At 56.6% G+C, this 23041-nt stretch overlaps 2 protein-coding genes across 4 annotated transcripts; one reads left to right on the top strand and one right to left on the bottom strand.

Moving 5' to 3' along the window:
* The first annotated feature begins 1467 nt into the window (after positions 1-1467).
* On the top strand, positions 1468-19606 carry STX1B (syntaxin 1B). The gene is made up of 10 exons (XM_072836565.1): positions 1468-1644; positions 9546-9620; positions 9833-9932; positions 10054-10128; positions 12613-12686; positions 13056-13164; positions 13310-13383; positions 14867-15004; positions 15107-15217; positions 15574-19606. The coding sequence occupies exons 1-10, from the start codon at positions 1615-1617 to the stop codon at positions 15652-15654; spliced, it is 867 nt and encodes a 288-aa protein (XP_072692666.1). The 5' UTR covers positions 1468-1614; the 3' UTR covers positions 15655-19606.
* On the bottom strand, positions 19117-22780 carry HSD3B7 (hydroxy-delta-5-steroid dehydrogenase, 3 beta- and steroid delta-isomerase 7). 3 transcript variants are annotated; one of them, XM_072836561.1, is made up of 7 exons: positions 22611-22768; positions 22067-22234; positions 21697-21852; positions 21332-21440; positions 20948-21047; positions 20611-20773; positions 19117-20109 (listed from the first exon to the last, which is right to left on the bottom strand). In XM_072836561.1, exons 2-7 carry the CDS (start codon positions 22230-22232, stop codon positions 19694-19696), a joined length of 1110 nt encoding a protein of 369 aa, XP_072692662.1. In that variant the 5' UTR covers positions 22233-22234; positions 22611-22768; the 3' UTR covers positions 19117-19693. The 3 variants fall into 3 exon arrangements, with proteins under 3 accessions (XP_072692662.1, XP_072692663.1, XP_072692664.1); XM_072836562.1 differs by having other exon boundaries at positions 20611-20680; XM_072836563.1 differs by lacking the exon at positions 21697-21852 and having other exon boundaries at positions 22611-22780.
* Between the last annotated feature and the right edge of the window lie 261 nt (positions 22781-23041).

Raw genomic sequence — 23041 nt, 5'->3', positions numbered from 1 at the left:
AGGCCACCACAGTCTCAGAAGTTCCATCAAAGCCCTGGCCTCACTCACTTCGGTTATGGATCTACTTATGTTTCTGAGGACATCGCCTGTGTCCTTGGTGCTCAGCTCAGTCTCTGGCTCATAGTAGGTGCTGCCTCTGAGGAGGAGGATCTGGCTTGCAGGTGCAGATGTGGGTACTGCGGGCAAGTAGGTGCAGCTGACCCTGGGAAATGATAGAGTAAAGAAAGCAGAGAAGAGAACCCGGGGTGGTGGTGGTGGTGGTGGTAGGTCCCCAGGGAACCCGGTTGTAGAGGGGTTGTGGGAGAAAGGATGGATCTGGAAGGAGGATGGAAAACAATGTTCAGAGGCTGGGGGGTTGGTGGGAAGGGAGGCAGGAAGCAGGCTGAGAGTCAAGAGAGGTCATCAGGGTCATATGTCGTTCAAAGATCATGAAGGGTCAGGCCTGACCACTGGCCGATGGATTTGGCATCAAGGAGGTCGTCGGGTAAGTTGGCAAAAGCAGGTTCAAGGCCTGCAGGGGCCAAAGCCCCGCTGCAGGGGTAGCGTAGTTGACATGATGTTAAAATATGGAGATGGGGAGAGCAGAGGTGGGCATCAGGAAGAACAGGGGTACTTGGACCCTCAGAAACACCAGCATTCCTATCCCAATAAGGGCGAATTTCGTTTTCAACAGTCAGAGCCATGTAAAGATGGGCCAAGGGCTCTGGAAAGGTAGTGAGCCCCCTGTCCTCGGAGGTAGACAAGCAGAGCTCTGAGACCCACTGCTGCCTAGAGAAAATTGTCACAGTTAGATTGGGGAAGGCTGTGCAAAATAACCCCCAAAACAAACAAGTCCCTGTCCTTCTCAGGCTCGGCTGATTCCTTGCATCACAAAAGCCACCTAGAGGGTCAGTTTTGCTATTTCTAGTGTCCAAAGAACCTCCTGCAGGGACACACACACAGAGGTGGTCGTGCCCCGGCTCCCACAGATACTCGCGGACACCACACATAAAATCTACCTCTATCTCCTGGTATAAAGGGATGCACAGCACCCCTCCCCGGGTTATTCCCTGAATTCACCCGCGTACCCCCTGTCTGCCGGCCCCCCACCCCCCACCCAGCAGCTCGCTGCCTCCCGCCGCCGCATCTCCTCCGTCTTTCTGCGAATCTCTCCCTCCTTCTCCGGCTCTGCCCTTCCCCACCCGCCTCTGGGCCTCTCCACCCCCTCCCCGGGGGCCCCCCTCCCCCGGACTACAACCCCCAGGCGCCCCCAGCCCCGGGCGCTGCGCATGCCCCCTGCTCCCCGCCCCCTCCCGGTTCCCCCCTCCCTCCCTTCCTCCTTACCTCCCTCCGCCCCCCTCCCCCGCGCTTCGGCTCCCGCATCCCTCCATCCGAGCCTGTGCCGCAGCCGCATCGCCACCGCAGCCCCGGCAGAGCCGAGCCCGGCCCAGGCCCCTGCCCCTGCCCGGCCTTCGGCCCGCCGCCCCCGGCCCCGCCCCCGCCCGCGGGCCCCCTCCAGCGGCTCCGGTGCCCCCCGGCGCCCCCAGACTCCGGCCTCCAGCACCGAGGCAGGAGGCAGGGAGCAGCAGCAGAGGCAGGAGGACGAGGAGGAGGAGGAGGAGGAGCCGTCGCAGGATGAAGGATCGGACTCAGGAGCTGCGGAGTGTGAGCTTGGGGGTGGGGAAATGGGGGGGCGGGACCCCAATATTGGGGAGCGCGTGGGGGTGGTGTGGGGGAGGCGCTGGGACATGGGGCCAAATGATGGGACTGGAGGTTGGTGGTAGGGGCACCCCGCTATCTGGAGGCACCTGATGTCTCCAGTGAACCTGCATTTTGGGGACAGTGGCTGGAAGAGGTTGGAGGCCATGAAGACTCAAGGGGGCAGGAGAGGTTTCAGGGGCTCTGGGTACCCACCTTCCCGGAGGGCCCTGGGGTCTAATCTGGGGAGGGGAGAGAGTGAATATCAACAGAGAATTGGAGGGTCCTCTCATCCCCTGGGCAGATGTGCAGAATTAGAAAGATGGGGGCGGTTACTGGGCCAGGCTGTCTAGGGGACCAAGATTTGGGGGGTGCTTGGGGAAGGACACAGGTTGGGACAGAGATGCCAACACCTGGCAGTGAATGAAGTGTCTGTGTGTGTGTGTGCACGCGTGTGTTGCTCCCGGTGGGGAGGGGGCACTGCTCAGAGGTGAGGAGGGAAGGGGTGGCCTCAGGAGCCGACCAGAGGGCCAGGGCCTGAGATGGGGTGACCCCAGGTGTGGGAGATGGGATGCAGAGGAGGGGGGAGCAGGTTCCATGCACAGGGCCATGGAATTGGGTTGTGTGACATGGACTGTGCTCTGCTGGGGGGAATTGGGGCATCCTGAACAGTCAGGGGCAGGTTGCTGTGGCCTCCTGCTTGGCAGGCCTGAGGAGGCCCAGCTCCAGGAGGCTGGCCAAGGCAGTTTGTGTTTGGGTGACAGAGGGAGGAGGGCCGCATGGATGTCCGCAGTGAAAGCTGCTGTTTGGAGGGGCTGGGGAGTGGGGGCTTGATGAGAATGGTTTCTAGGGTAGGGAGAATGTTGGGGGATTTGTAGAAATGACCTGGGGGCCAGGGAGGCGCTGGGAGCTGACAGCCTGCTGTGTGCTCAGGGCCTGTGGTGGTGTGTTAAAGCACTAGCCTCAGCCAGGATGCATCCTCATGCGCTAGGTCTTTACCAGGAGGAGCCTGTTGGTTGCCTCCCTTCACCCAGGGTTATTTCCCCATTTGACAGATGAGGAAGCTGAGGTCTGGAGATAGCAGGAGCTTGGCCAAGGTCACCAAGCCAGTGGGTGGGAGGATCCAACTGGAATCTGGGTTTCCAGTCTGGCAAATTGACATGTGTCTCTGCTTTTTTGGTCTTTGAAAGAGAAGCCTCAACCCTACGGGTAGAAATCTCGTCTTTGGAGAGCCCCTGGGATATGGGCGTGGGAAACCAGGCGACAAAGATGAGAGGAAGGGGCTCGAAGATAAAGTGACTGTTGTCTCCTGGGAAAGATGGGCTGACAAATGGGAAGGAAGGAGAAACTGGTGGTTGAAGGAGGGAATTTTAAAGGTTTCTGAATTCAACTTTCACTGAATATGGGGCCAAGCAACCGTGAAGTGACAATAATAAAAAGAATCAACCCTCTAGTCCCAGATACTGTCCTAAGCGTGTTATTCATATTTACCCATTTTGATCTTAGCCGCAACCCATTTTATAGGTAAGGAAATTGAGGCCCAGAGAGGTTAAGTAACTTGATCAGCGTCACATAGGCAATAAAAGGCTGGCAGGCTGGCTCCAGCATGGGTGCTCCAAACTCCCCTTCTTTCACCATGCAGTTTTTAAAGCAGGTTGCCACCCATAATCTCACTAGACCCTCACTGACCTCTTGGTAAAGTATATAGAGTGAGAGACCACCTCATCTTATAGCTGAGGAAACTGAGGCCCGGAGTGATTAAATAACTTGCCCAAGGTCACACAGCTCTCCAGTGAGGAATGCAAATTTGAACCCAGGTCCCCTGCTGCCAAGACTATTCCATGACTCCAAAACCCAGAGAAACGGAAAGCAGTTGAGGTGAGGTGGTGGCGAAATTGTGGTATAACTACAGTGAGGGAGGGAAATCTCTAAGATGTGGATGGAGGGGGAGGCACGGCCTGGAGTCCTCATCCGAGTGGGTCAAGGAGCCCCGGCCCAGAGGCAAGGAGTCTTGGCTGCTGGGGCTGCAGGGGGTGGGCAGTCAGTGGGGGAGGTGGGAGGTGGTGTGGAGGGGTAAAGGGAACTGGGTAAATGGCTCTGGTGTTAGTCACAGCTCAGGGAGACGAGATTGGGGAGGGGGTGGGGAAGCTGCCAGATGCAAGGAGTGCAAGGGTCTCCCCACCAGAGTTGAAAGCGAGGAGACTAGAAGGCAGGAGAGTGGGCAGAGTGTGGGAGAGGCCTGGTAAAGAGGTCTCTGAGAGGCTGAGAGGGATGAGGGGGCAGTGGCAGGAGGGGATGTCAGCTCAGGGGACCTGATCATCTTTCCAGCAGTACCTCCGTGTTCCCAAGGGGTTCTCAGATCTGTTTATCACACAGCCGGTGAGGGCACAGATTTGGGAGCCAGACTGTCTGGGTTCAGATCCTAGTTTTGCAACTTCCTGTGTGACCTTGGGTAAGTTTCTTAACCTCTCTGGTCCTCAGCCTCTTCACATGTGAATTGGGAGTAAGAATAGTACCTGTTCGCAGGGTTGTCCTAAGGATTGAAATTAGATAAGATGCAAAAAGTGCCTAGAAGAGGCCTGGGCAGAGCAGTGCTCTATGAGTGCTTGTTGTTCTACGTGGACTTGCTTATTTCCCTTCAACCTCACCTCAGCCCCCACCCCGGGATGGGCAGGATGTAACCCCTAACTTATTCTAGAGTTGATTGAGGGCCAGAGAGGCAACCTGACCAAGGTCATACAGCTGGTAATGGCAGAGCTGGTGTGGTACCAAGGTTTTCTGTTCTAGTTCACCTAGCACCTCTGGGCGCCAGCTCTGGAGTGGAGTTAATCAGCTAGACTGGGGTCCCAGGGCCCAAGGGGTGGTGGGGCCAAGGATGGGGCTCACGAGGAGAGAAGGGAGAGCAAGTGAGGCAGAGAGGAGGGCTGGTGAGAGAGCGAAGCATGTGGAGTCGCGTTGTGGACCGTGGAGTGGGAAGGCAGGAGGCCTGGGGGGTGGGGAACGTGAGGCCCGAATTTGAGTCCGGGTGGGCATGGGGGCTGGTAGGGGACAAGCCACGCACCCTGAAGGCGGAGACTGAGTCATCTGTGTAGCGCTTGGGCATGGGATAGGCACCGAAAGGGCTAGAGCTGGTACGGGTACGCCTGCATGACAGAAGGGAAGAGCGGCCCAGCGTGAGTGGGCAGGGCCCAGGAGGGCCGGCGAAGGGCTGCTGTCGCCCGCTGCACAGGGCTCATTTCTGTGGCGCAGACACACCAAGTTCACCCCTGCTTCGAGGCCTTTGCACTTGCTGTTCCCTCTGCCGGGCCCTGTTTTGAGCGCTCTTCTCTCCACCTGGACCACTGTTCCCTCCGCCTTAAGTTCTGTGTCATTGAATGTTAAAACGTCACCCACCCCCCCGGACAGGCTCTCCCTCATCATCCGAGAGCCGTTTCTGTCTCTCACGTTGGGTTCATCTCCCTCCACTTGGAGGCAGGACCTTCTTCCTGTCTTGTCCACCACTGTGTTCTCAGCAGCAGCCAGAGAACTTGGCTCGGCTCAGACATATCCGCTAGGTGAATGAATGACTCAGTGGGGCGGAGGGAGGACGAGGAAGGGAGTAGGGGGGTCAGGATGGAGGGCGGAGTGGTGGGGAGGGCAAGGCCGGGTGCCGGGAGGGTGGAAGGGCCCAGTCAGGAGACAGATGGACTGGAGCAGGGGTGCAGCGGAGAGAGGCTGCTGCCTCTAGATCAAATGATGCTTGTACCCCTGAGGAGCATGCACGTGTATGCCGTGTGCATGGGTGCACATGTGTTTACACACACGCGTGCGCACTCTATGACTTTTCTGTCACCCAACACCAGGCTCTTTCTGCCTCTGTGTTAGTCACCTTCTCACCATCTGTCTCTGGTCCCTGACTTGCTGGCTCACTGTGTCCCTCTCCTTCCATCCACACATCTGTCTATGTTGTCTCCCCACACCGACACACACGGGGGCCCCTGGTATCTCTGATGGGAAGAGGCTGAAGCTGGATCTGAGGCCTCCAATGCCCAGGGCAGTTCCACAAGGTGCCTGGGCCCTCTGCACTCTCTCATGTAATCCTCTCCAGCGCCCGAGGAATTGGTAAGCAGGAAGAGCGGAGGGCCTGGGTTCAACCCAGGTGCCAACCTGCCGCAACCCCAGACAGCACCTGCTGTATCATCTTGAGCAAGTCGCTTAATCTCTCCATGCCTCAGTTTCCTCCTCTGTCAAATGGGTATAAGAATAGTATCTGCTCCGTGGAGTGCTTCGAAGGGTCAAACGAGACACACAAAGCACTGGTCACAGGGCCCAGCTCACTGTAATCAGTACACATGTGTTAGATTTCTTATGTTCTTCATTTTGCACATGAAGAAACTGAGGCTTGAACTGTCCATAAAGTGGATCATGCACTTACGATCACCTTTTTTTGGGTGATCTCTTTTGCCCACAGCTTGCATTCTTTTAAGCTGGCCAACTTCTTCCAGGAATGGAGGCCGTGCTCATTATTAAACATGCACCCCTCAGAGCCGGGGGCGGGGGCCCTGGTGCACCAGCCTGCCCTTTCTGCAGATGAACGGGGGCACTGAGAAGGGCTCCGATTTGCCTCGGATCACAGAGCAGGGCGAGAGGAGGTAGGACGCCTGGCTTCCTATCTGGGCACTTCCTGCAGCCCAGCCCATCTTCCTGGTTTTCTCTCCTGGCCACAGGAGTTCCACAGTGCTGGGGATAAGCAGAGTGGGACAGGGTGGGAGCCTGGGATGAAGCACTGGCAGGTCGCATCCCACCTCTGGCCTTCTTTGCTGTGAAGCCTTCGGCAGGTCAGGCAACCTCTCTGAGCCTGTTTCCTCAGCTGTAACATGGGAGGGGCAGGGGGCACTAGCCAAGCCTCACCAAACACTGTGTCTTCTGGCAGCATTAGGCATTTTCCCCACCTCGTCTCATTGCCTCCACCTGCCCCGCGTTTGGGGCAGACGTTATTACCATCCAGCAGAGGCTGAAGCTCATGTGGCCTTGTAGCTGCTAACCTGGGCAAGTTCTCTACCCTCTCTGTGCCTCAGTCTCCCCATCTATAAAAGGGAGCTATAATAATACCTTCCTCGGGAGGCTTTTGTAAGAGTTAAGTAGACAAATATTCACAAAGGCATAGAACGGTGCCCAGCTCACTATAACATGCTGTGTAAATGTTTGCCACAATTATAATTATGCTGGCCAATGGTCCTTATAGAGTTTAAATAAAGATTCAATGAGATAACAAGAATGTAAGACCCACGTAGAAGATGCTGTTAAAAGATATTTTCCTAGGATTTCAGGGCACAGAGCCCCACCAGATTGGGCCTTAGCAGGAGCTGACCTGACAGGGAGAAGAGCTAGTGGCAGAGTTGCTGGAAGGAGGTGGCCTGGCCTAGAGCCCTAGAAGGGGCTGTGGGGGAGGTGTATTTAGATGCTTATGATTTCCAGCTGAGGTGCCCTTGGACAGGTCACTTCCCTTCCACCCCCCACCCCCGACCTCCTGTTCCCTCATCTGTGAAATGGGGGCAATGATATTTGCTCAGCCTTTCTTTCAGGGCCGTGTGGTGAGGATCAAAAGGGATTATAGATGTAAAAGTGTTTGTGAACTGTAGAGGATTATTAGCTCTCAGCTCCCTGTAATTATTATACCAAATAAGTCATACTTGGGTCTCTACCTTTCTTCCTTTCTCAAGGACAAGTAAACAGGCAGCCCGGGATGCCCCAGGGTAGACTCTAAGGGACCTGGCTCTGGGAACAAACAGGAGAGAGGGAAATTAGACTTCAGAAGGTGGGAAGTCAGCATGGGGAAGAGACAAAGACCGGGAAAGCTTCTGGGCACCTGGACCAGAGAGACACCTCAAGACCTGTGTACAGAGGGGCAGAGGCCAGAAGGTAGGGGAGGGGCAGGAGGAATGGCTTTGGCTCCAGGGGCAGGAGACCCTGTAGGGTGGCCAGCTTGAGGACAGGGCATCAGGGGAAGCCGGTGGCTCCTCAGAGAGGGGCTGAGCCTCTCGGAGCCAGGGTCTGTCGGGGTAGCCCTGGGTCCGCCCTGGGTCTGGTGGAGACTTGAGAAGCCAGAAGTGCTCTCAGAGTACCCAAGCCCCCCCTGGTGCCAATTCGCCTTCTGAGGGCAGCTGTGGGCAGAGACAGAGGAGCCTCCCTTTCCTAGCAGATGTTTGCGATTGTCTGGAAATTAAATGTAAATGCTAAATACATTTTCTGCCGTGGGGTGGGGCCCAGCATCTGTGGGGAGAATCCCTCAAGTTCCATGTGGGTAGGAAGCCGGCACGGCCTGAAGAGCGTGCAGCCGGGGGCTCCTCCCGGAGCTATTGGGGCTCTGCTGATTTCAAGTTCACTTGGCTGCCTAGGTTGCATCCAGGTCCCATCTGGCCCTGTCTAGGTTCGATCCAAGCTGTCTGGGATCTGTCTGCCCTGAGTCTCGTTGGGTCTGAGCCTGTCTGGTTTCCATCAGGTCCTGTCTGCGATCGGCTTGGCCCCTGTCGAGGCTCCATGGGAGCCTTTCCCTTTGGGTTTCAACTGGCGGTGCTCCAGGTGGACACTTTGGGGTCCTGTCTGGAGATCATTTGGGCTCTGGGAGTCTGAATCCGTCTTGTTTGGGCTAGGTTCTTTCTGGAAGTCAGGGGGAACTCTGTTCCAATTTCCACTGAGGCTGATTAGGGCTGCGCCTCTAATTAAGCTTGATGGGCTCAGCTTTTATCCTCAGATTTCTGCCCCAAGCAGAGAAGTGTGTCCAGTTAGGAGCCTGCAGCACAGGGGAGCCCACTCTGTCCCATCTTCTTTTCCTGGCTCTGGATGAGTGTTCCGCCCTGAGGCTCAGGGAGGCTGGGAGAAGGGGCCCAGTGGGCCCTCCTAAACGTCCCCGGGGGTGTGGGTGACTGTGTGGCCACGGGTGGCAGCAGTGGCTTCACTGTGGGGCCATGTGTGGGTGCGCATCAGCGTGGCAGCGTATCTCTGTGTGGGCGTCATTGGGCCTATTTCTGTGTGCCTTGTGTGTCAGCCCTTCTGTCTGTGTCACTGGTCTGTCTGGCGGTGGCGGTGGCGGTGGCGGTGTGGGTGGGTAAATCCCTTTGTGTCTCTGAGCCCTGGGGGTGGAGGGCTGAGCAGCTGCAGGTTGCAACTGGGAAATCCAAGCAAGTGAGAGTAGGTGGGTGTGAAGTTGGGAGAGGCTAGATGAAAGCAAGTGAATACACGAGAGGGGCAGAGCAGCGGAGGGGGTGGAGGCGGGCACGGGGAGCTGGGGCTCAGGGTGCTGCCCGGGTCCCTCCTCCAGCCCTCCCAGGGCTTCACTGTGCTTGCTCAACTTGGCTCCCGCCCCCGGCCGTGAAGTGACCTTGCATAGGGGACGTGGCCGATTGGGTGGAAGCTGGAGGGAAAGGGATGGGGGAGCAGAGTGAGGCCTGGACAGAAGGGGCTGGGGAGACAGTGGACAGGGTCAGCCTCCTGGGTGTCTAATCCCAACCCCTTCTGGGAGCCCAGAGCCAGTTCCTGCAAGGCTGACATTTAGCTGCTCGGGAGGATACCGGTTAATGGCAGCTGTCCTGGGTACCACCCACCTCCAAGGTGACTGCCTTCACAGGGCCACTTCCACCTTTGAAGGGGTGCCTTTTGCTAATTCCCTCCGAGGCGTCCTTTGGGCTCTCAGCTACCTGGCCTCTGGGACCCTGTTTCACAAGATATTGGGGGTTCATTCTGACTGCATGGTGCCCTTGCATTTGACCTGTGTGTGGCCTGCCCCCTGCATAGGACCCCTCCCAAGATTTCTGCTCTGAACCCAGAGCTGGGAGCATCCGATTCAGGGTAGGGACTGTTCATGGAATCTGCCTTTCTCTGCCTCCCAGGCGAAAGACAGTGATGATGAAGAGGAGGTGGTCCATGTGGATCGGGACCACTTCATGGATGAGTTCTTTGAACAGGTAACCGAGCTTCTGATGCTCTTGGACTCAGGAGCTGACCCCCAGCCAACAATTTCCTTTGCCCTGTTCCACCCCTGCTCTCCACTCCTGGAGCATCTTGGCCTTCTACTGATCCCTTGCCTCTGGCCCATTTACCTGAACCCTGACTAAGCCCCCAGGGCCCCTTGCCTGGCTCAGAGACTTGGCTGGGTATAGCTGATTTGCTGGCCCAGGTGGAAGAGATCCGAGGCTGCATTGAGAAGCTGTCAGAGGATGTGGAGCAAGTGAAAAAACAGCATAGTGCCATCCTGGCCGCCCCCAACCCAGATGAGAGTGAGTACTGCTGCTGGGTGGCTAGAAGGGAGGGTGGGGCTGGGCAGTGTGGGGGGTGGGGGTGAGGGATGGGGTCTGGGCTCCCATCCAGACATCTCATCCACTTTGGCTGTCCCCTCAGAGACCAAACAGGAGCTGGAGGACCTCACTGCAGACATCAAGAAGACGGCCAACAAGGTTCGGTCCAAGTTGAAAGGTGAGGAATGCAATCCCCAGACTAAGGAGACAAACAACTCTGCCCTCATTGGACCAAACATGCCTTTCTATAAGGAATGTCTACACGTTTCCAGGGCCCAGATTCCTAAACAGTGAGAAAGCACAAAACCCCAGATTTCCCCCCTTGTTCCAGATTCTTTGGAGAAACAGACATGACAAAGAAATGAGGGAGAGGAAACTTTCTGTCCAAGTTGCATCTGAGCTTTGCTGGATCCACCAGCATGAAGGTCCACCAGAAAATATAGTCTTCCAAGTGGCTTCAGTTTCATTAAATCCTTATTTCTCCAGAACAGGTGCCGGGCATAGTGCTAAGCACCCAGTAGGTGGGCTCAGCAAATGCTTCTGAACTGGTATCCTCGGCTCAGGACAGATTGGACTTGTGTGGCTGACATCAGGAGCTGGCAAGCTTTCAGGAGGGACCTGCCAAATGCTTATGTATTCACTCTAATTTAAGGACTTGGGTGCTGGTAATAACTACCTTCCCCCAAAGCATTGTGGGTTGGGAACCTCCTTGTCTGCTGGTGCCAGGGGAATAGCAGTGTTACCGTGATGTGGTAATTCAGTAGCAGAAAACATTTGCCAAGCACCTACTTTGTCTGAGGCACATTGTGGGGATGGGGGGACAGGTGCCATGTCAGATGCCTGGCCTTGAACACACTAACCTTGGTCCAGAGAGACAAGAATAGCGACTCCATGCTTCCTGGACTCAGTGGGAGGTCATGTGTGAGCCTCCAATGCTGATCTGTAAAAATAAGCCCTTTACACTTTTGTCTTGGAAAGGAAAATGACTTAAGCTGGGAGTACATTAAATCCAAATCCAGGCAGAGGGAGTTCAACTTCCATCATCAGCTCTATTCTGGACAACTTCCATCAGCAACTCATTCCTACCCTCGGCTTCCTCACTGGTACAGTAAGAAAAACAGAAGCAATTTCAAAGCTGACTTTTTTTCGAGGGAGGAATAGTAAATATGTTTTTTTCCTTAAATGGCATCTTACAAAGAACTCCAATATATACAACACGTAAAAGACAAGCTGTTCTGGCTGTCCTGGGGTTCAGTGGCCCAGGGCCCCACCTGGTCTCCCCTTTACTCCCAGCAATAGCCCCTGAGGTTCTTTCTCAGAAGCAGGGTTCCATGGAACACCGTTAAAAAAATCCCTGGGCTTAAAGACTTCTTTGGGCCCACTGAGCTCTGACCTCAACACTCTCTGTAAGACCATAAGGTGGGCTCCATGGATTATGAGTCCAGGAATAGACCAAGAAAGAAGCTAGGAAAAGTAGCAGGATGTAGAGAAGCTGACCTTCCAGACCTCCAGAAAAAGGGAAGATTTTTTTCTCCTCCATTTCTCTCCAGCTATTTGGTGGCATGAACCTGGAGTTTTGTGTGTGACCTTAAGTGAGTTGTGTTACCCAGTCGAAACTCAGTTTCTGATGTGATCCATGGGCTGGTATCACTGAACTCTCAGGATTGTTGTAAGAAGTCAATGAGACCCTGTAAAAGACCTTTCACTACAGGGTTCGGCTGCACCCTTAAGTTTGACGATAGGGTCTCCGTATGGGCCAGAGGTTCCGACATCCCTGGGTGTGCTGTGTGTTCCTGTGCTTTTCCGGTGGGCCACAGGTGTCACTGTCACTGTGCCCACCATTGCTGGCAGGGGAGCGCTGGGGTATGCTGTTCAGTCCCAGACCTCCCTGCTACCAGCAGAACAGAGAACTGATGTTCTCAGGAATGGTCTGGAGGCCCTTCCAGGTCTGGAGGGCCTGGTGATTCATCCCTGTGCATTTTCAGAGCGCTGTAGATCTTATCGCTGGCAAGCTCTTTTTTAGAAAATCTGAATGATAGATGTCAGGAGTGCATGATCCAGAAGCAGGAATCCCAGTTAATCTGTGAGCTTTTCCAGAACATCCTTTAGAAGTGGGAATTCCCAAAACAGAGATCACCTTGCAGGGCTGGGGGAGAGCTATTTTCTGTTGGAACATACCCCCTTACCCTAGAATTTTCTGAGAAAAGGGCGGCCACTAGAACCTGACCCATCTGGAAGTGCTTGCCTCCCGCCAGAAAAACCACAGGATGGGTTCCTGCCCTCTTTCCAGAGGCTGTGGGAAGTGGCGAGGTCCCCACATAACGGGGACCCTCCGGGGACCAAGCAGGAGTTACCACGGCGGGACTCGCCAAGACCCAATCCTTCCACCAGAACACGTAGCGTAGCCCCTTTCTGCCTGGTGACCCACCAACCCTCAACCTCCCCTCCTACTTGCCTTCCGGACCCCTTGAAACGTCTGTCCCTCTCTTCACCCGCCTCCTGCCCCCTCACCCTGGATGCTTTACCGTCTGCCCTCGCCATGGGTGTGACGTCTCTTCACAGGCCCCAGGCCTGCCTCGGGGTGTCGACCCCTCCTATGTCCCGGACCCCCGCCCCACAGGCCGCGGGTCTCCCGCCGGTCACTGCACCCTCTCTCCCGCAGCAATCGAGCAAAGCATTGAACAAGAGGAGGGGCTGAACCGTTCCTCCGCGGACCTGCGCATCCGCAAGACCCAGGTAGGAAGGAGTTGCCTGGCGGGGCGGGAACCGGACCGAAACGGAGGGAGAGGAGCCCCGGGGAGGGGGAGCCGCGAACTGAGAGCGGGCGGGCCGGCGCGGGGCGTGGCCAAGGCGGAGTCTGGGCGGGGTCCTGGCGGGGGCGGAGCAGGGCCCCATCTGCGCCGGTGGGGCTGCGGCGGGCTGGGGGGTTCCGTGGGGGGCTGAGGGCCTGGGGGGCGGGCGGCCAGGGACCCAGCACCTGTTTGAGCTTGGGCGCATAGGCCAACTCCGCCCCCTCTCCCAGCCCCATCCCTCCGCTGGGCTCCTCGCCTCCTCGCCTCCTCGCCACCTCGTCCGGCCTCCTAATTGTCTGTCCCCGCACCCTAGCACTCCACACTCTCCCGGAAGTTCGTGGAAGTAATGACCGAATATAACGCGACCCAGTCCAAGTACCGGGACCGCTGCAAGGACCGGATCCAGCGGCAGCTGGAGATCAGTGCGTGTGCCCCGCTGCAGAGCGCCCAGCCTTGCCCCAGCCCTCTCCGTGGGGGAGGGTGGGCTCCTGGGTCTCTGCCCCGTCCCACCACCTCAGGTCCCCAGACTGGCCCAGTCCCTGAGCCGGGAGGCCTTTCTCCCCACAGCTGGCAGGACCACGACGAACGAAGAACTGGAAGACATGCTGGAGAGCGGGAAGTTGGCCATCTTCACCGATGATGTGAGCCCCTGGTGGGGGTGGATCTAGCTTTGGAAAACATTTACTTCTCCTCCCTCCCCAAGCTGAGGTTAAACTAAAGTCCTAAGTCCACCTTGGAATCAAAAACAGTGGGACGCCAAGACCTGGAACTGGGGATTTCCGTGGGAACAAGAGCAGGAAGGCGCTCCCATACAAATGGCCAGCCTTTTTGAGAAACCAGCCAGACACTAAGCACTTTACATATTTACGTTTACCAAATGCTACTTCATTTAATCCTCATCGCCACCCTCTGAGGGAGCCGGATTTCATCAATGAGGAAATCTGATTGAGAGGTTAAATACCTCCGCAGAGGTTAAATACCTAGCCCAAGGCCTCAGAGACAGGATTCAGATCCATGGTCTCCTGTCAGGGCTCTAAAGCACTAAGACACACTACTCCCTACTGAAGCAGGTCATTTCACCAGATGACTAATTTGCCTATGTAATGAAATTAAAACAAAATACCAGTTTTAGTTTTGCTAAAGTTTTATGCCCTGTCCTAGTCATCTTAGATGTGAATGGATGGGCTTCCCCTACTATAGTTCTTCTTTCTCTTTGTAGATTTTGCCTTAGCCTGCCCAGTTCTGTCTCCGCTTCTGATGGCAGAGTGGCTCTGGTTAGGATTTCTAGACCAGAATTCAAGTATGTTCAGTGACTGTCTAGCAGTTTTCAGCAAATTGTTATTTCGAGAACTGATCTTTGTTAAATTAGCTTTGAGCAAATCTATTAGGACCAGTTAGCCTGGAGCCCTCCCAAACAGCTCTGCCCAGGCTGGCTATCTGAGAATAGAGGGGAGCCTGGTGGGTTCTAAGAGGACAGAACTGATCCCTGCCAATGAACCCACCATCATTGCAATGGAAACCCATCATTACAACAATGCAGGCGGTTGGGGTCTTGCCTGAGGGATGTGCACCCTGCTGACAGGCCCTAAGGTAGTGGTTAACTACTGCCATCAGGGAACGCTTCCTGGGAGAAGTGCTATTGAGCTGTGCTTTAAGAAACAAGGAACATTTGGACATAGTGAGTTGGGCAAAGGGCCCACTAGACAAAGGGGACGGATTGAACAAAGACAGGGAGAGTGGACCACTTGCCAAACAGCCAATACTAGTGATGACTCTGCACCTTTTTTGCTCTTCCCTGGTGTGTGTGTGCGTGTGTGTGTGTGTGTGCACGTGTGTGAGAGAAGAAGCCCTGGGTGGTGGGCTCAGGACAATTGTATTTCTTGTAACTTAAACATCTTTTCACATTAACTCAGTTCACAACAACCTTGGGAAGTGGGTACTGCTATCATCCCCCTTTCCTAGGTGTGGAAACTGAGGCCCAGAAACATTGCACAATTTGCCCACAGTTAGAGCTAGTAAATGACAGATTTGAACCCAGCCACTCTGGCTGTAGAATCCAAACTTTTACGGGAGTAAGAGGGGAATCTGTAGCTCCTCCCCCTGCCCCCACCCCCATTGCCCTAGATCAAAATGGACTCCCAGATGACGAAGCAGGCACTGAATGAGATCGAGACGAGGCACAACGAGATCATCAAACTGGAAACCAGCATCCGAGAGCTGCATGACATGTTTGTGGACATGGCCATGCTCGTGGAAAGCCAGGTACTGCCCCTCCTGCACATTCTAGGAGCCTTCTGTAGGTCCCTGGGGTTCCCCCTTCTCCAGCCCAGCCCCCACTTCATCCTCTGCATGTCTCCTCTGCAGGGTGAGATGATCGACCGCATTGAGTACAACGTGGAACATTCTGTGGACTATGTGGAGCGAGCTGTGTCCGACACCAAGAAAGCTGTGAAATATCAGAGCAAGGCCCGGAGGGTGAGCCAGGGGGCTGGATGGGCCTCTGGGACAGGATGGCATTGGGGGTGGTTAGGGGGAGTCGGAGGTGGGGAGGTGGGGAGTGGGCTGGTGGGGGGCAGGAGAGCCTGTGGGGCAGGTGGGCTGGAGTGAGCTCTTGGGGTTGGGCTCAGGCCAGGGCTGAGGTGAGTGATGAAATCCAGAGGGAGGCCTTATCTCTGGCTCTGACCTCTTCCTTTTTCTGTTTTCTCTCCCCTCCTTTTTCCTCACACCTCCTCCCCCATCGTCCCCCCCGCCCCCCCCCCCGCTCCTCCCCCCCCCATCTCTATCTCTCCGACTCTCTTGTCCTTCTTCCCTGTCACCCTTTCTGCCTGCAGAAGAAAATCATGATCATCATTTGCTGTGTGGTGCTGGGGGTGGTCTTGGCGTCATCCATTGGGGGGACGCTGGGCTTGTAGGCCCCTCACCCCTCTCTCTCCCAGACCCTTCCCCACCACATTGGGAGCAATACCCCCACCACCCCTTTCACTCTCCCCTGCTCCAGGCTCACCCCCAAGACAGACCCAGGCAGCCCCCCCTTCCCCCCTTCCTGTCAGACCCTGGAGTCCCTGGACCTCCCCCCACCATGGACCACCCCCGCCCCCGCACGTAGATAGCAGCAGGCGTGATTACACATGCACACCAACATGCATGCCGCCGCCGGCACATGCTCAAGACGTGTGGACACCCCAGCGTGTGTGTATGTGTGTAGATGTGTGTAGAAGCACCAAATCACCCTCTGGCCCCCACCTCAAGTCTGTGTCATCTGAGCTTCCCCCTTCACTGGGGTTGTTGTGTATAGATTGTGGCCAGGTGTAACACAGCAGCCCACCGAGCCCTCCTCTGTCTTCTGTGAATAGATGTGTGTGTGTGTGTGTGTGTGTGTGTGCGCGCGTGCGCACGCATGTGCATGTGTGTGTGGCCACGGATCCACAGACACAATTTGTGTGCGTGGAATTTTGTGTTTGAGTGTTTGAATCCAATACAACAGCACTTCCTCCGCTGATCCCCGCCGTCCCCACATCTGCTATAGATAAGGCGGGTTGGGAGTGTGCAGATGCTTACACTCGTTTTCAGAGGATCCAGGTAGGCCCAGATACACATAGGCCACGGCAGACACCCCAGTGTGATGTTGAGCAAAGCTTTCTGGCTTCGCCACCCCAGGGAGTGTGTGTGTGTATGTGCATGTTGTGCATTGTGAGCCTGTGGAGTCTAACCAAGGTGAGTGGAAGCAGGTAAGTGGAAGCACACACGTATAAACAGCCTAGCTCAGCCTGTATATACATGTGCATTTCTCCCAGCAGGTAATGTGAAGAATATGTGTGTGTGTGTGTGTGTGTGTGTGTGTGTGTCTCAAAGATGTGCTTGAAATGTTGATAGGTTTCCTCAGAACCTTCCATGTTGTGCACTGGACAAAAATTTATATTTCTGTGCTATGTAGATATGTCTGTGTGAGTGTGTGTGTATGTATAGAAGCTTTCTATGTAGTGTATTTTTGCCCGCCTGTGTATTATATGCACACACGTGTTCTTCTTTAAAGACACGTGCGCCATCCAGGTTTGTTTATCCAGACGTATTTGCCCTCTCCCTCTCTCCCTACAGCTGCCGACCAACATCTGGTGTGGCTACACACTGTTTCACCAACATTGTGCAACTGGAGTTTCCTGCCCTGCCAGGTCTCAGAGCCCCTGTGCACACAGGCCCACATGCCAGTCTTTCTCTGTGTCTCTGCAGAGGGTAGACCTTCATTTGTGAAAGCTGGTATACCTCAGTGTGCTCACACAGGCCCAGGCTGAGGAGGCCTCATGCAGCAGGCCCACCCAGGCACATGCATGTCCGCTGGAGCACAGGTGCATGCTGACACGGGCGTGGTGCCCACAGAGGCTGCACTCATTTGCACGTAGATGCCCCCGGAAGGTCAATTTGTGGGAAATGTTATTGATGAAGTGAATGTCGAGGGCTGCCCCAGACAGATTGAGAATTAGGGCGTTCTTGCCTTCCACACATTTACCTCAGAGCTGGGAGAGGCTAGCGTTTGTCTTCACCACCCCCATTTGATGCTCTGGGCTCTGCCTCAGGGACTGGAATGGTAATTTCAGGCAAACTGAAATGGCCAATGTGGCGGGGCTGGGGAGCTGAGTCCTGTGCCCTCTCCCCGGGGCACATTGCCTGCTAGATGTTGGGATAGGTGTCCCCACCTTTGCCCACCCCCGAGGGTTGAGACTGAGACAAGGAAAAGGCCAGCGCCTCGCTCACCATGTAGACAATATACACACAATGCACAGGTGGGTTTGCGAGGTTGGTGGCAGGCAGAAGTCCCTGAGCAAAGGACCTATGTGTACAGGACTGAACACCCAGGGTGGGACATACGTGTGTGCAAAGTGAAGGACTTGGGTATGTGTGTGCAGGAGGTTTTCCAGGGTCCCACCTCATGTGAAGTAAGTGCATGTGTGCATGTGTGCGTGTGTGTGTGTGTGTGAGAGAGAGAGAGAGAGAGAGAGAGAGCGAGAGAGAGACGGAGACAGGGAGACAATGCAGATGTGGCCTTCCAGAACACAGTACCCCTCCCTCTCCCATCCAGCTCGTGTAGCTGACCTCTTCCCTACTTGAGCTGTTGAAGTCCTGCCTGTGTGAGGCCTGTATATGGGACAACCCCCCCAGGTGGGCTTTCTTGCAGAGAGGAACCTCCCTGTCCCTTTCAGGAATGTCCTGCAGAACAGGAAGTTGCCCCCGGTCTCTGATCACAACCCTCCTGCTGCCCTCTCAGGCTTCTTTGGGGACATCAGAACGGGCCCCAGCACCCCCACCCCTTTTCCTTCCTGCTGCCGAGCCAGGACACCCTCGCAGCCCAGGTGTTTCCGGAATTCCCACAGCCCTGAGGCCACAAAGGCCAAGGCTAGAGCCATGGCCGGAGTGATGCCGTTGCCTCCTCTGGTGGCCTTAGACCCATAGCTGCCCCTCTCCGGGTCTCAGCTGCACCAGATCCCTGAGGGTCTGCTGTACCCCAGCTCTTTTGAGTCCCACGTGTCCCGTGATGTGTTTGCTCATGGGCCGCCGTGTCCACCCATGTCCTGGAACGTTGTCTGGGGGCCGGTGTCTTTTGCATGTTCTTGGACGAGTGTGTGCTGCTCCCCCTCCACACACCTACCACCACTAAGCCCACTAAGCCCGAGTGTGCCCTGTGGGTGGTCCTGGGCCTGGCCAGGGCTCGCTGCTCCCCCTCCCTACCCTCCCCAGCCCTGCCTCTCACGAAGCACACTGCGTGTCCATCCCATGTGCCTGTGGGTCGATGCACGCTCTTGCCACGCCTTGAGCGTGTGTACATGATGTGTTCTATGCATTCACCCTGTCCCCCCAGCCCGCCCCGCAGAGGACAAGATGGGTGGCCCCCGGCTCCCTTCTCCCCCTGCCCCTGCCCGCTGTGCAGCCGTGTGCGTTGGCGTGTGTTTCCGTGTCGCTGGCGTGTCACGTGATGTAGCCGTGTTTGCTGACATGAGCCCTTGCCCCTTCTGTTTCTCCGTTGGTTTCTAGAGCTCTTTCCTTTTCCTCCCCGAGGGGACAGGACTCCTGGGGCCTGGCTGGGGGCCCAGAGCCAGGCCTCCCTCTCCTGTTAGCCCTCAGAGTCCCATTTCTCTCTATTGGTGACCAAGTTGCAAATGGATAAAACACAGGAAAATTCTGCCCCCCCCCACCCCACCCTGCATGTCCTGTCCCCAGAGCCCCCCACCCCCACCCCGGGCCGGGTCGGGCCCCGTGGGACGGGAGAAATAGCAACCAATCCAACAGCGGGCGTGCTGTGTGGTCACTTCCTTCTGTCGCCGTGTGGGACAGGCGCCGTGGGGAGGGGGAGACGTGGTGGGAGACAAAGCCGGACAGGTGGATAGACCCAAGCTGGGTGAGGAGCTTTAATCCAGGGCTCGGCCAGGTATAGCATTCCTGGGGCAGATCCCTCAGGCAGAGCTCTGACAATATTATAGGAACAAATTTGGGTGGACGGGTGGGAAGAAGGGAAAGTACACGGATTTGCTTAGGCTTCACAGGAAAGAGAGCTGTCCGAAGGTAATAAAAATTTTAAAATAATGGGATGCTGACCGCCAAGGAGGGCCAAAGGTGGTGGGAGGAGCCACAAAGCAACTTCAGTCCAAATGCAGGCCCAAGGGTCCTGCCTGGACGTCAGAAGGCCAGCATGAAGCCCGTGGAACTCTTCACTTCCTGCTTGAAAAGCCAGAAAGGGACGGGGCAGGTGGGAACATTAGGGGAATCAGACATTTGCCAAACCCTGCCCTAGAACTCAGAGGTACCGGGACCAAACCCACAGCTCGCTCCCGTGGATTAAAGATGTGGAGGGCTGTGGGCGCGTCAGTGTGGTGCCAGACGCCCCTCCAGCGCTAGGAGGCAGGCCTCCCTCCTTGCCCAGGGTTTGAGGGCTCGGGGGGCCTCCCTCTCCCTGCTCCACCGTCACCGGGCCGAGCCCTCCATGGCCTGCACCCAGCGGATGGTGCGGGTCCGGCTGTCCTCCCACGAGAACAGGGGCTCATAGCCGAAGTGGCGCCGAGCCTTGTCGGTGTTCACAGTGAAGGCGGTGTTGGCCACAGCCAGCGTGTAGGGGTTGAGCAGGGGTGCATAGAGAAGCAGCGGCCGCAGCAGCCACTGCAGCAGGGCGTTGAGAGCAGCCAGAAGCATCAACAGCCAGTAGGGCACCAGCGGGCGGGTCTCCACCAGCCGCAGTCCGCAGGGGCCCAGGAACTCCATGTTGAAGTCCTCATAGCTCTTATAGGGCGACTGGTCATAGCAGAAGTACACCTGGCCGCCCATCAGGGCAGCTCGCTGCTGCAGCTCTCGAGCCACCAACACGTGCATCCAGGCCACGTTGCCTGTCAGCGGGGGAAGGGGGGCAGATGTGGCCCTGAGTGCCCTGGAGGCTGTGGAGACCCTGTGCTCTCCTGAGCCAGCCCGTGTCCAAGCTGCCCCTTCTTGGGGCTCACGTAGGTGTGCCTGTGAACCAGGGCCCTGGTGAAGGCTGCTTCCTCCCCAGGCCCTGTGGCCACTTGCTCTCCTGGGCCAGCCTGTGTGGATGCTGCTACTTCTGTTGGTCCTGTGTAGATGCTGCCCCTCACCTCTCCTGGAGAGATGCTGTTCTCATAACCAGTTGGCCTGTGATGTGTTTTTTATGTTAGCCTTCCCAACTCACACAGCTGGTGTGTCCTCCGTGGCCATGCAGATAATACCCGAGTATCCGGCTACTCTGGCCCATGTGTGGCTCTCCCTTTGCTAGCCGGGGCACACACTGCCCACCCAGGACTACGTGGGTCCTGCCCCGTTCTCAGCCTTCCCCGCCACCCCACCCCCCCTCCACAGTGTAGCCCGGGCCTTACCCACATAGACCCGGCCATGCTCCACAGAGGCAGGGATGGTCCGGAAGAGTCGACCCCCCAGACGAAGGCCCTGGTGGTAGAAGTCCCTCATGATCTGGTGGCCTTCACCGTAGATGCCAGTGGGACGCAGGGCGCATGTCACCAGGGGCAGCCCCCCATGGACCTGGGGGCAAGAGGTAGGCATAGCTAAGACCTAGGACCCAGCGGCCTGCCCTCTGCCCTGGCCTCCCGAAATCGATGATTGGGGCAGGATGTAAAGTAGTCCCTCTGGCCTTGGCTCTGCCTCTGACTAGCAGCCCTGCCCACCACGTCTTTGTCTCTTCGCCTCCTGTCTCACCTTCCTTCCATTGGCTTCCAGGACCAGCCGCTCAGCTTGGGCCTTGCTGCAAGGATAGGGGTGCCTGTGTACTGCTTCATATGGGGTGTCCTCATTGCCCCTAGTTGAGGAAGAGGAAAATTCTTTTTTTTTTTTTTTAAGATTTTATTTATTAATTCATGAGAGACACACACAGAGAGAGAGACAGAGGCAGAGAGACAGGTAGAGGGATAAGCAGGCTCCATGCAGGGAGCCCGACGTGGGACTCGATCCCGGGGCTCCAGGATCAGGCCCCGGGCTAAAGGCAGCGCTAAACCACTAAGCCACCCAGGCTGCCCAAGAAGGAAAATTCTTAATGCTGAGGGGAGATGGGGCTCTCAAGTACTGGGGGGAAACTAAGCTTACCTGTAGAAGTGGTGGCCTTTAATGTTGGGCCCCACAACTTCCATGCTGCTCGTGTAGACTAAGAACCGTGTTCCAGTCTGCACACAAGCCTCAATCACGTTCTTTGTGCCTGGGAGAGGTGGCAGGGAGGGAAAGAGTGTACTGAAGCTAAAACTTCCTCCCTCGCAGCATCTTTCCCACCCCCCATCTCCACTCTGGATGAGGGCCCGTGGCTTCCTTCCCCAGGTCCAAGGAAAACTACAGCAGGTCAGTGAGGGTAGCCAAATTGCCATTACAGGGGCAGGAGTGTCCAGAGGACAGGTTTTCACAAGAGAATCCCAGAAGTCAAGGTCAAAGAGGGGGTAGGGAACAAATAGCCACCTCACCCTGCACGTTGACCTCATAGATGGTCTCAGGGCTGGCCCTCCCAAACACATCCACCAGCCCGGCTGTGTGGATGACTACGTGGGCTCCAGCCACAGCCGCTGCCACCTCGTGGGCTTGGGTCACATCCCCCTGGATGGCAGTCACCTGCACAGGCCCTGGGAAGGATAGGAGAGGCAGCCAGAAGCAATGTCTTGAGCTGGGGCCGCTGGCCAGCTGCTGGGTTCAGCCTACACCCTTAGGAGCCACATATTCCCAAAGTGACTCATTCATCCCATCCATGGGCGCGGAAGTTATAAACAGGCATCATCTTTTCCACCACGGCAAAGGGAGTCCGCCCACCCCACTCCTTCCCTCCCCACTGTGATTTACCTGTCTTCAGCTCCTCCAGCCAGGCACCCAGGTGCAGGTCAAAGACCCGCAGCTCTAAGAGCCGGGGTTCCCGCTGCAGAAGCATCCGCACCACATGCTCCCCCAGGAAGCCGCAGCCACCTGTGACCAGGTACACCAGCTCCCGGACCTCTGTGGAGTCTGCCATGCCTGGCTCGGGAAGAGAACCTGAGTTACCTGCCACCACCCACCCAGCGCCAGCAGCACACCTGCGACCCTGAGATGGGGCCTCTGGCCTAGGGGACGGGAGCCGAGACACAGGGGCCAGAGTGGCTCCCAAAAGCTGGGGCTGTGGCACAGCAGCTAGGCTACCACCTGTCTTCTGACCCTGCCAGCTGCAGCTACTGCGACTGAAAGGGTGAGGGATTGGCGTTTTAGGAAGGGCTCAGGGGTTGAGCTGGAGGGGAAGGTTCCAAGACAAAAATGGAGGGTAGGAGGTGAAGGGTTGAAGAGGAAGGGAGAGGGAGATGGGAAGGGCTGTGACTAGGGAAGGGGACCTGGGAGCCCTGGCATCACCTCTGCCTACCTGCAGCCACGGTCCCGAGATACTCAAACTGCCCACCGGAGGGGCCGTCTTCTTTCGGAGCCCCAGCGGTCGGCCAACACACCGTCCCCTTCCGCTTGCTCCTCCTCCCTCCTGGCCCATTCCAGGAACAGACACCAGCCCAGCCTCCACCCCTCCGTCCCCTGAGCTCTTGCCATAGGGCGCCCCCTGGCGGCCACTCTGCGCTCCGCGGGCGTCTGCTTCCGGCAAAGAACTTGGGGAATACGGCCCGGGGAAGCCAGAACACGCTGGGTGGGCAGAGGATGGGACAGGTGGGATGACCTCACTCCCACCTCATGACGTCAATCCTTCCCCTTTGCTGGATTTCCCAAGATACCAGAAGCCCAGCAGCGGCTGTGGTTCTGGGAAGGGAAGGGAGGCTGACCTTGGCCCAGCTCTGGCTGACCTTGGTG

Source organism: Canis lupus, chromosome 8 (genome assembly GCF_048164855.1).
Source record: "Canis lupus baileyi chromosome 8, mCanLup2.hap1, whole genome shotgun sequence".
Taxonomy (NCBI): Eukaryota; Metazoa; Chordata; class Mammalia; order Carnivora; family Canidae; genus Canis; species Canis lupus.
Note: the sequence above shows the minus strand (reverse complement) of the source record. Positions and strands in the feature narration are given on the sequence as shown.